General features: G+C 49.8%; 3 protein-coding genes across 3 annotated transcripts; 2 read left to right on the top strand and 1 right to left on the bottom strand.

Annotated features, from left to right (window-relative positions):
* Positions 1 to 23: 23 nt before the first annotated feature.
* Positions 24 to 1764, bottom strand: N7466_004745 (DNA-(apurinic or apyrimidinic site) lyase APN1; the record flags this gene model as incomplete). The annotated part of the gene is made up of 4 exons (XM_057164142.1): positions 24 to 837; positions 908 to 1042; positions 1096 to 1215; positions 1268 to 1764. The coding sequence occupies 4 exons, from the start codon at positions 1762 to 1764 to the stop codon at positions 24 to 26; spliced, it is 1566 nt and encodes a 521-aa protein (XP_057022823.1).
* Positions 1765 to 2238: 474 nt separating this feature from the next.
* Positions 2239 to 6054, top strand: N7466_004744 (putative checkpoint protein kinase (SldA); the record flags this gene model as incomplete). Its single annotated transcript, XM_057164141.1, has 3 exons — positions 2239 to 3237; positions 3342 to 3765; positions 3818 to 6054. The coding sequence occupies 3 exons, from the start codon at positions 2239 to 2241 to the stop codon at positions 6052 to 6054; spliced, it is 3660 nt and encodes a 1219-aa protein (XP_057022822.1).
* A 2141-nt stretch (positions 6055 to 8195) lies between these two features.
* On the top strand, positions 8196 to 10151 carry N7466_004743 (uncharacterized protein; the record flags this gene model as incomplete). The annotated part of the gene is made up of 1 exon (XM_057164140.1): positions 8196 to 10151. The coding sequence occupies one exon, from the start codon at positions 8196 to 8198 to the stop codon at positions 10149 to 10151; it is 1956 nt and encodes a 651-aa protein (XP_057022821.1).
* Between the last annotated feature and the right edge of the window lie 1224 nt (positions 10152 to 11375).

Raw genomic sequence — 11375 nt, 5'->3', positions numbered from 1 at the left:
GGCGTCTGCAATAATATCCATGATTACTTTCCACCTTTCATCATGTCCATCAAACTTTTCTGCCCCTTCGCTTTTCCCTTTGCCTCCTTTTTCTTCTCAGTCTCAATTTTCCTATCATGCTGCTCCTGTTGCTTCTCGCGTGTCTCTCGCCCCTCCTCAGAAAGCTTTGCTTCAAGAGCTTTGAATTCCTCACCATCAGGGTCCATCCCAATCAAGGACTCCAGCAACTTAATCTCCCGAGCCCATATACTAGGGTCTTGAACAGTGGGTGCCGATGCTCCAGCTGGTCGCTTGGCCTTCTTGCCCTTTTTCTTTGCTCCAGACTCACTCTCACTTCCCTCATCGGCACCGGACCCTTCCACACGGTCAATTGGTGTTTCCAAAACCATAGGTAGTCCCTCAAACCGTGGCTCATTCATTACGTTGTGAAATGCCCGAAGGCCCAAGAATCCAGTTCCGATATTGGCATGCAAATCCCGGTTACTAGCAAATGGCGCTTTGGAGTCGTTCAGATGCAAGGCTTTCAGGAACTGAATGCCAATTAGCTCGTCAAACTCGTCAAGGAAAGCCTTAAAGCCCTCTGGCGAGACGAGGTCGTATCCGTAAGCAAAGCTGTGGCAGGTGTCAATGCAGATACCGATGCGGGAGTGGTGCTCTTTCGGGATGAGGGCGAGAAGGTCCTTGAACTCGGAGAGTGCGCCGCCAATTGTGTTTCCATGACCACACATCGTTTCAAGTACTGGGATTACGGTTGAGGTTTCGGTAATGGCTTTAACCAAATTGCTTGCTATGCGAGAAAGAGCATCTGGCAGGGGAGTTCCGTTTGTGCTTCCCGGGCTATAGAGTGAGTATAAGTATATGTCCGTTCAGATATAAGTGACTGGCAGAGTATCCAGGTAGGACTTACTGGAAGTTGTAAAGCTTGATACCAAGTGCCTCACATCGGCGAAGATCGTCTATGAAAGAATCGTAGGCCTGCTTAGCTTTGGCCTTGTCTTCCTGTGCGAGGTTCACAAGATACGATCCATGTGGCAAAACGTGTCTGGGAGTGTTAGTCAATCTTTGTACTCAAATTATGACATCTGGCTTTCTTACTTGGCAGGATCATAGCCCTTTTCAGCGCATAGCTTGTGGAACTGATCACGATGCTCATCCAAGAGAGCAGGGTTATCCCATTTGCGCTGAGACTTGAGAAATAGCGCAAATGCATTACCACTACAGTACAAGTTAGTTTATGTTAGGGCTATCGATTTCTCTGATTACGCACCCAATCTGTTCACTGTTGTGAATTGAGTTGAAGACGCCCTTTGCAGCACTGACATGGGCGCCAACAAGCATCTTCAAACCCTGTGTACGTGGCGCAAGAGGCATGACTTCGGATTCTTTAGTCTTCTTCCCTCTTTTAGCAGGAGTAGGCTTGGCTTTTTGGGTGATTGGTCCCTTGTCTTGCTCGGTTTTGACCTCAATTGGCTCTTTGCAAACACTCTTAACGTCAGACTCAGCCTTTGCTTCAGCACTGGTAACCTTCTTTGTGGACGAAGGGGCTCGAGGCTTTTTAGTCTGCTTGGCCTTTGTCGGCGTTACTTTTACCTTGGCTTCTGCCTCGGATTCATCTGAAGAGGACTCTTCCTTGAGATTGATGGCTGATCTTTGCCTCTTTGATCGCCTTACTGGAGAGGCATCCGTTGCGCTGCTGAGGTTTCTCTTGTGACCCGTAGATTCTGAGACTGCCTGGGGCTCGTCGTCATCGTGGAATTCACACATCTTGCAGTGGTCACTTAAATGGGTGGGGAAGAAGGTTGTCGAGTTAGAGTGTCGGTTCCAAGAAACCGACGAGTCTCGAACCTGATTGGATGTGCTGAGTCCTGACCCGATGTCAAAGTGATGCCAAGCCTTGCTGGCCACCACGCTTGATGCACAATTCTGGAATGGAAACTGACCAGTGATCACTAATACTGAGCCGAATCAAATTTCTGGGCAGCAAATACTTTTATTCTTGTCTTTTGAGACACAAGAAGAAGGACTTGTGACCTGTCAGACAGTAAGGAGACATTTCCATATCTAAAAAAGCGCATCACGTGTATGTCACCACGGCAACGGTCATGTGATGTTTATCGATAACGAAATTGGCAACAAAGCGCCCAAGTCCCCTCTTCAATCTTGACTTTTGAGTTCGACGGCATCCACAAACCCTCGCCGATACTTGCAAAGGGAGATCTCGGTACAGATCTCGGCAAGATGGCGGCACCAAATGACTTAATCGACTTCGACATTATCGAAGCCCAGAAAGAAAACGTCCAATCACTCCCCGGTGGTAGATCAGCTCGAGAGCTCGCTCGGATTTTCTCAGGCGGTAGCAATACCAGCGACAAATACGCGACACCAACACCAAACGACACAAGGACGTTGAATGATGCCATCCGTGAAGAATACGAAAGCGAATTACAAGTGATAGGAGAATCAGACGATCCCCTCGACGTCTATGACCGTTATGTCAAATGGACCCTGAACGCCTACCCCTCCGCCCAAGCGACCGCCGAGTCCGGTCTACTTCCATTACTTGAACGCGCGACGAAATCCTTCCTCTCATCAGGGGACTACAAGAACGACCCACGATACTTACGCCTATGGCTACACTACATCAGGCTGTTCTCTGATGCTCCAAGGGAGACATTCGCATTCCTCTCCCGCCATCATGTTGGTGAAGGCCTGGCCCTTTTTTACGAAGAATTTGCCGCATGGTTAGAAGGTGCGGGGCGTTGGAACCAGGCCGAGGAAGTCTACAGGCTTGGTATGGACCGTGAGGCTCGACCGATTGAGCGGTTGGTGCGAAAATACAGCGAATTCCAGCAACGATACGAGATGCAGTCACAGGATACAGGGCCATCGTCGCCAGCTTTACCCAAAGTCCGAACTGCGCTAGCAGCGAAAATGGACCCTTTCGCGCCAGCCGATGGCTCTCCAGACCCCCAGGCCGCACGCCCCTCTCCTTCAGCCACCAGCGCCCCGAAAACAAAGTCTGGAAAGCCAAAGATGGCCATTTTCTCGGATGCCGGTGCTGTTAACGACCCACCACCGGCCACCAGCAGCGGACATACGAAGGGATGGGAAAGCATTGGATCAATGGGGGAACGAAAGAAGGAAAACCGGGTGGAAGCCAAGCCGTGGGCGGGTGAAACTTTGAAGGCGGGGAAGAAGGCAGCGCCAACACAGAAGATGGCCATCTTCCGAGACGAGGTGAGTTGCAATTCTCAAGTTGCCTATCCCATATCAGACCTCCATATATTTACGATCACAGGACTAATTGTTGGCTTGAACCAATGTGCTTCGATTGTTTGTAGTCAAATTCAAATCAACATCAAAAAACTCAGGAATATAATGTTCCCAAGCAAATTCCGGAACATCATGTAAGGGAAGCGGTAAACCCACGAACAGGTCGTCGCGAGCGTGTTTTTGTCGACTTGGAGGCAGTGTATCCCGACCGTCAGAACCCTGCACATGAGATTAGCTTCGAGGAGCTTCGAGCCATGAAACGGGGGTGGACGAATAAAAATTGGCGAGCTCACAAAGAACCACTTCAACAAATTTCCGGAAATATTGGCGGGTTTGACTCTCCAGTCGCAAAGCCCAAAGCATCCAGTCCCGATGAGGATCTAACAGAGTCGGAGTCGAAAGCAGGAATTCAAGAGCAGCATGGATCATTCGAGGGCAAATCTGGCAAAGAACGACGTTCCAAGGCCAAAGGAGACACCCAGACTCAGACCGGTAAGCTCGTTTTACCCCGGACCAGAACCCAACCGGCTTATATCGTTTATAGTCAAAATGAAGTTCGACTCGCCCACAAACTCCAAGGTCCGACGAAAAAGCACCAGGGAGCCAACAATGACCATGCACACCCGTGCCGCCACCGATGAGATTTACGACCTGTTTAACCAGCCATTGAAGGTAGAGGCAGAGGAGGATCCAGAGGACAGTGTTTTCGGCAGCGACTATGACGATGACGATATCGTGAGCAACGCGGATAGTACAGCCACCGGACATATGTCGGCCGCCTCCAGTGATTTTGGCAACGAGGAAACACAAACCTTCCACAAGTCATACGATGATACCGAATATGCAGACACCACAAGAGCCGAGAGCGTTGGCGATGGTGATTGGACCGAGTTCAGCGTTAGCAAGGATATTCCCGAACATGAATCTGATGATATCACTTCTCGATCAGTTCTAAGTGAAGGAGCGGCGGATGAGTCCAACTTGGGAACTCCAGAGAGAGACCATTTTGTTCCCCGAATGCCCGATGACTATGCTGCTCCATATGGCACGTATAGGGACCCTGCCATTATGGCGCAGAATCGTCTGCCCTTCATGACGCCTATTGTGGAGCGAACAGAGTGCTCCATACCCTCACAGACGGCTGCTCGGGCGGCTTTGTACAATGCCAAGACACCCTCAAAGCCTCGATCACCAGCCGGCATGCCGCAGATGGGTGATTTACTGCTTTCTAGCCCAGTAGGAGCAGCGACACCATACCAAGGAGACCACACCTTTACTTCAGCAGCAGATGTTCCGTTCAGCCCAACTGCTTTTAAGACACTTGCCCCCAAATCCCGTCGACGGGGAGAAGCTGTCATCAAGGATGCTCAGTGCAATCCTACGGATAAGGGTATTCGAAACACTATTTTGAACTCCCTGGAACCGCCCCTGGCGGCCTACGCCGGATACCATGGTCACGTCAAGGACAGCAACTACACCTCTATGATCCAAAAGTTCGTCAAGACACATATCAGACAATCTAAGGGTGGTGGTGAAGATTTTGATACTCCGATTCTTGAGTTCCCCGGAGCCGAGCGAAGCTATATCGTTCGACGTGAGCTTGGTGCCGGTGCCTACGCTCCAGTTTATCTAGTTGAGAGTGTGGACAGCCTCAACTCTTACGACGCTGACTCGGATGATGAGAATCTAACGGCTGGCAGCCGGGATTCCCGTTCAAAGACTGTCAGCCCTTACCAGACTCCCCGGTATTCGTTTGAGGCAATAAAGGTTGAAAATGGGCCGTCCAGTGCCTGGGAATTTTATATGATCAGAATTGCGAATGACCGCCTGCAACATTCCGCTGAGCATTCGCGAGCTGCAGAGAGCATCGTCCGGGCGCATGAACTGCACGTACACCAGCGCGAAAGTTTCCTTGTGGAAGACTACCGAGGCCAAGGCACACTACTTGACCTGGTCAATATCCTTCGCAATGACCCCATCACTTCTAATCACCACAGTGAGGGCGGACTTGAGGAATCTCTCGCCATGTTCTTCTCTGTAGAGCTCTTGCGTACCGTGGAAGGTCTCCATGCGCATGGAATTCTTCACGGTGATATCAAAGCTGACAACTGCCTTGTTCGTCTTGACGATTCCGACGCTGAAAATTCTCCTGCTACCGCCATGTCCCTCCTCGACCTGAACGAGAATCCTTCTCAAATGCGTGATAGTATCTACTACTCACCAAATGGCCACTATGGTTGGCGTGGCAAGGGCCTAGACTTGATAGACTTTGGTCGAGGCATTGACATGCACGCCTTCCAACCTTCTGTGCAGTTCGTTGCGGACTGGAAGGTGGCCACGCACGAGTGCAATGAGATTCGTGAATCGCGTCCCTGGACCCATCAGATCGATCTATATGGTATTGCCGGCACAATTCACGTCCTGCTCTTTGGGAAGCACATCGAATCTATGCCTGCCCGCACCAGCACCGGTGGTGCCTCCAACTCTCACACTTATCGGATTCGTGAGTCATTGAAGAGATACTGGGACCGCGAATTGTGGGCTGAGGTGTTTGATCTACTCTTAAATCCTGGCGCTGAGCATTGGACACAACTTGAGCTTGAAAGCGGTAGTGATGTTACTTCATCGCCCATCCTCCCCGTGCTTCATTCCATGCGTCATGTGCGTCGCAACATGGAAGACTGGCTCGTTGCGAATGCTGAGAAGAAGGGTCTTTCTCTGCAGCTTCGTAAAATTGAGGCCTTATTGGCCGAGCGAAAGAAGAAGCTTGAACGATCTTGATGGCGCTCATGTTATTCCTTTATCTCTCTCTCTCTTTTTTTTTTTTTTTTCTCACGTCTTTCAATGTGTCTCTTACCTGTCTGTTTACGATTATACCCCTGTTTTATTCTATTCTTCTTTATTATGTCCGATCCATGGGGTGTGAATCCTCGTCTGTCGATATTTTTGAATTACCCAGTAGATATTAATCTGTTTCATATTAAACAGTAGATTTGCCACAGATTTGGAAACCAATATTATATTCAATATGCGGATTCTGCTTCAGATGGTTTTGTTCGGTTATGTCAAATGGGAACTAGCACGTACTACGGAGCTCCAGGGCTCTGGAGTAGTCCGATGTAGGTAGCCTAGAGCCGCGTCTCCTGTCTCAGTCTTGAATGTTGTGCTCTGTATAGGGTTCCATGACTCGGCCTGGTCGAGGCGTCTGGAACCACGGACCATGGCGTGGATCGTGCGACCCCGTTCCCAGTGGGGTCATGACGGGTTATAGCCTGGACCTGGATCGTGTGTACTACATACTACAACTTGAATGTCTCTAAGCCCAATGCGGCTAGTGTCGTATGGTACTGTGTTCCGTGGCTGTAATATCGGTAATAAAACATCGCGACGCGACGCGTCAGTGGAGAAACGCGTGCCTCGTGCCTTGTCTTTCCCCAATGAGGTTATATTGAAACGTTCAGGCCCCACGCTTCCAAGTCCACGAGCTTTCTACACCGCACAATGCGAAGGCGCAAAAAAAAAGTGAAAATTCACTTTGGATCTGTGGGTTTTTGTGGGTTTTTGAGTTGTTCCTGGCTTTTGATATAGCTATTTATGGATAAAAAATAATTTACATATTGAGTGCTCCAGTGCTCGTATCAACAATGCTATTGTACTGAAGGATTGTGTTGAGAGGTCAGGAGATGACCTGCACAGAAGGGCCACCAAAAAAAGTAAAAGCATAGGAAGATTCTGCAATGGACATCATTAGATTACCACGCAGCGTGCCCGTTCTCTCCGGCAGATCCTGTTAGCCCTTGCAGAAGGGTTCACGGGGTTTGATCTCACGAACTGTTAAGAGTACTCCGTATGTACTCCGTTGTGGGAGAAGAGTGGACTCTCGGATAAGCACGATCGACTGTACATTTGGCATTGAATGGGTTAGCTTGATGAATATAGGCCAATTAGATCACAACCACTATCCCAACCCCCTCCCATTCCCCAATTCTTTTCTTGTACACAATACTGATAATGTACGTGACTGTTCAAAAAATCAAAATTACCTCCTCGATTCGAGTACGCAGCGTGCATCAAGTAAGGTCCAACCTGCAGCCTCATGGGATGGGAAAGACTCGAGAAAATCTAAATAAACATCTTGGCTTGTCGACATTCCATAGTGGCATTGAATCCTGTTGGTTCTTTTGAATTTTTTTTTTTTTATCTTTTCTCATCTTTTATTTCCACAGACAAATTACAGGTTTTTCTAGTCGCGAGTAGCGCAAGTTAGTAGAATTTCACGGTGGGCCAAGCTGCAGGTGTTTTCAAGGTCAAGTACTGGGTACTTGGTTTGGGTATTGACTCACGCCCACAGGCCCAAGTACTGGGTACTCAATCTCCCCCCGGGCGCCTCACTCCAGCGCCCAACCACACAACTCCTCTCCCTTCTCACTTCTCTTCCTCTTTCCTCACCTCTACTCATCCACCTTGATTTCCTTTCCCCCATTTTTGCCTGCGATTTTCAATCGCGGCTGCGCCGTTTTCCTTTTGTGTTTCTTCCCGGCGTTTTAGGTGATGACGAAATACTACATTTCCTAAACTCGTGCACGGGGATGGAGCCGCAGTTGTGATCTGGTGATCCCGATTTCCAGTTGGCGCATTCCGCAACAGCACATACACCGACACCCTCGATTTCCTTTGAACCGCCTTTTTCAATCTTCGCCTTCGCTCATCCATTTTTCCTTTCTCTCACTTCTCTCACGATTCACGATATCATAAACCACGACCAACGCGCGCTTCCTCCCAACGGAAGCTCGCGATCCCTCAAACCTACAACTCGATCTCCCTCCATCCGGAGCGCGTCAACAAGCACTCCACCCTTCTCTCACATTCTTGAAATTGAACCCCACAATATTCGCGAGCTGGACCACGAGTCATCGATCATCATGTCTCAACGTCAGCTCTCGCGAACGCTCCCGAAGAACTTCACCTTCCCATCATTGAGCGCCGACGAACCCAGGACCCCCGAACGTCCCTCGACCCACATCGACGTTCCGCCTCCACCGCGTCATTCCTTCTCCAGTACCCGCCTCCCTCGCGTTCGCGTCCGCTCCGGCACTGATGTTTGCGCGCGTATGGACCTGGACTTGTTCCGCTTCCAGGGTCTACCTGATCTCCCCTTGCCCTCGATCGAAGTCGGTCACTCAAACGCGCCGCTCGATTTATCTCCCTCGGCGCAGCCCGGCAACGATGAACGCTACCTAGCCCCACCGCGCCAGCGAGTGATTTTCAAGACTCCTCCTGCTCAGATTCGCGGTACTTCTTTTGATTCAAATGACGAAGCCCAGGCGTGGCCCTCCTGGGACCAAACTCCTGGATATAATCTCCAGCGCTCGGGCTCAGTATGTTCAAACCTTTCAGATTCATCTGTCGAATCAATCGAGACTTTTGCATCGCGTCCATCTGTAGGCGGGAGCTGTTCCAGTGTGGAGAGCGATGTCTTTGGGTATTTCCCTCTCGAATTCACTAAGGAGACTGAAATGTCGTCTCCCACTCTGCCCAAGAAGAACGCCCGGCGTCCTCATGTCAAGGAGAAGATTTTCTCTCGCGAGATGGACAACCATCTGTGGAATACCTACCAGATGTATCTGCAAGACCCTACCATGACTCCCTTCAAGATGACCCCGGGTAGCATTCCCCCCTTGGGCGTCACGTCCCGCGTGGCCCGCCGAGCGAGAAAGACTTGGGAGAACAAGAAGCTCCGTATGGGCCAGTCCTTGCTCATGGTCTCAGACCGTAGCGGCAGTTCTACCCCGAAGGCTTTCGTGGACAACAAGACTCCATGGCCCAAGTCCGACTCCAAGACCCGCAACCGCTTGAAGATGTTGTGCCGCCGCAAGTTCTCGATCATGCCTCATTACCAACGTATGATGCAGTCTTGCAGTCCAGAACCTGCACCTGACATGGGTAATGATGCCTACCAACCTGACAACTCTGCCGCCTACGGCACCCGCGACCTCGGTGTCTCTCTTGTCGCCTCGTACGACCCGACTCCATTGACTCAACTTGCCGAGGAGCCTGCTCCCGAGTCGAAGACTGAATGGTTCAATAATCCCGTGCAAAACATGGTCGAAATTCCAGATGTTCGACCCTCTAACCAACATTTAAACGTTGAACCCTGCAGCATCCCACGCCTGGGTTCGCCATTTGTTTACAGTACTTGGGGCCCCGGAGGCTCAGAGCGTGCAGTTGAAACTGTACCCATCTCTGCTCGCCGCCAGACAGTGCATGCTGCTCCAACTCGACCTCGGCGTAATACCCACTTTGACATGACCCCTCGGGAGCAAGATGATGTGTTCTCCCCCAAGGTCCACGTTAACCGAGATCCCTCCGATGAAGAGGTTCACCAGCGCTTGAATACCTACCTTCGAGACAACAAAGTTCAAGACATTGGCCATGGCCGCGTTCGCATCCGTGGCCGAGGTGCCACCACCGGTGCCGCTGATCGTTCTCGGGATGTTAGCCAGCTGTTCTCGCCCCCTTCATCTCTCAACTCTTCTCAAATTGAGCCTGAGGAAACGACACCTATTACCAAGCCTCCCGTCAATTCATTCTTGAATCTTGGAGGTGAGAATATCAAGCGCCTTGGCTCCCCCTTCAAAGTGGAAAGTCAATTTAAGCGACGTACAACCCCTGGACGATTCATTCGACATGCACCTTCGCTGTCTGATCCATTCTCAAGCGGTGGTATTTCCACCTACCCAGGCTCTATGAATCCTTCACCCATGCAGGAGCAGCAAACCCGACAAGGACCCCCTCTACAGAACCCATTTGAGGAGGGCCTCTCGGATGCTGAGCGCATTCGGCGGGAGATCCTAAGCATGCCTTTCATGCGCAATTAAATTTGCCCTTTCCGCTGTCCCATTTTGCAATTTTCGTTCCCATTATGGTGCCAATTCCTTTGCGAGACCTTTTCACTTTGCATGATGACCTGAACGAGATGATAGGGGGTTTTGTGCCACCCCCTTTTTGCAGCATTTTCACTATTATGACAGCAACGGCCTTTAACGATTGTAACGATATTTGAGATGGCCTTGAGTCTTGGAACTTTCTGAATGACTCAGCCAATTCCTGGCGTTCGCAACACATGACCCCAACCCCGAAGAGAAAATTGTGATGGGCCCTTTCCTCCTGGTTTGGTGGTCGATTTATCTCTCCTGCATTGATACCATCTTTTTCAACATTTTGGTATTTTTACTAAGTGTTGATCTCCATGGTGTATTCAGATCCATGTGTGTCTATCTAATTAGCCACTATCCGGGTCTCCAACGCACAGGATACCTTCGACTCCTATTCCAGGACTTACATTCATTTCACCCTGACACTCATTGCATTATGGAAGTCAAGGCTGGTCTATCAATACAGACCCGGCCTCTCATATAGCACGTTCACTCCCTATCGCGACGCGATTGATTTATTTCCTTTCTCTGTCAGCCTGCCTGATTCACTCGATGTGAACCCCGGTATGCATTGAAAACTCCTCTTAAAAACCAACAAAAACAATCGAAAATTGAACGCGAAAACTTCAACACTTTCTACTCAGCTACCAGTCGCCGTGGCGCGATACATTCACTACATTTTCTTTCTTTTTTCTTTACCTATCCTGTCCAGTTGTTGTCTTGTCTTATCTGAACCAAGACAACCAATGTGGCTTGTTATCCTCTCCATTTTCTCTTCGGTCCACCCAAGCCCATCGACAACGATGGGCTCAAAAAATGATTTTCCGAACCAATTTCACGCCTCCCCCCAAAAGAAGAATGTGCACGACGATACATATGCAACCCATAGACGAACCGAAATGAAACGACGCACATGAAATGCAGTTGGCCAACGACATTCCGAGACGATGCAAGCGAGGTGTTTGTTGGGTTCTCTTCTTCTGTCTTTGCCAGCGTGGTTTCCAATTTTTATGCTTCTCATTTTCTCATTTTCTCATTATCTTTTTCTTCATTTGATTTTGATTTTATTCCATTCCTCTCGATAATACGATCTACTCCGCTCTGTACTGCTCCCGCGCCTTGCATACTCTGATCGATTGGAGACGCTTTCATCGATTGTGATACCGC

Source organism: Penicillium verhagenii (genome assembly GCF_028828195.1).
Source record: "Penicillium verhagenii strain IBT 33310 chromosome Unknown utg000005l_segment0_segment0, whole genome shotgun sequence".
Classification (NCBI taxonomy): Eukaryota; Fungi; Ascomycota; class Eurotiomycetes; order Eurotiales; family Aspergillaceae; genus Penicillium; species Penicillium verhagenii.
This window is presented reverse-complemented; position numbering and strand designations above follow the sequence as displayed.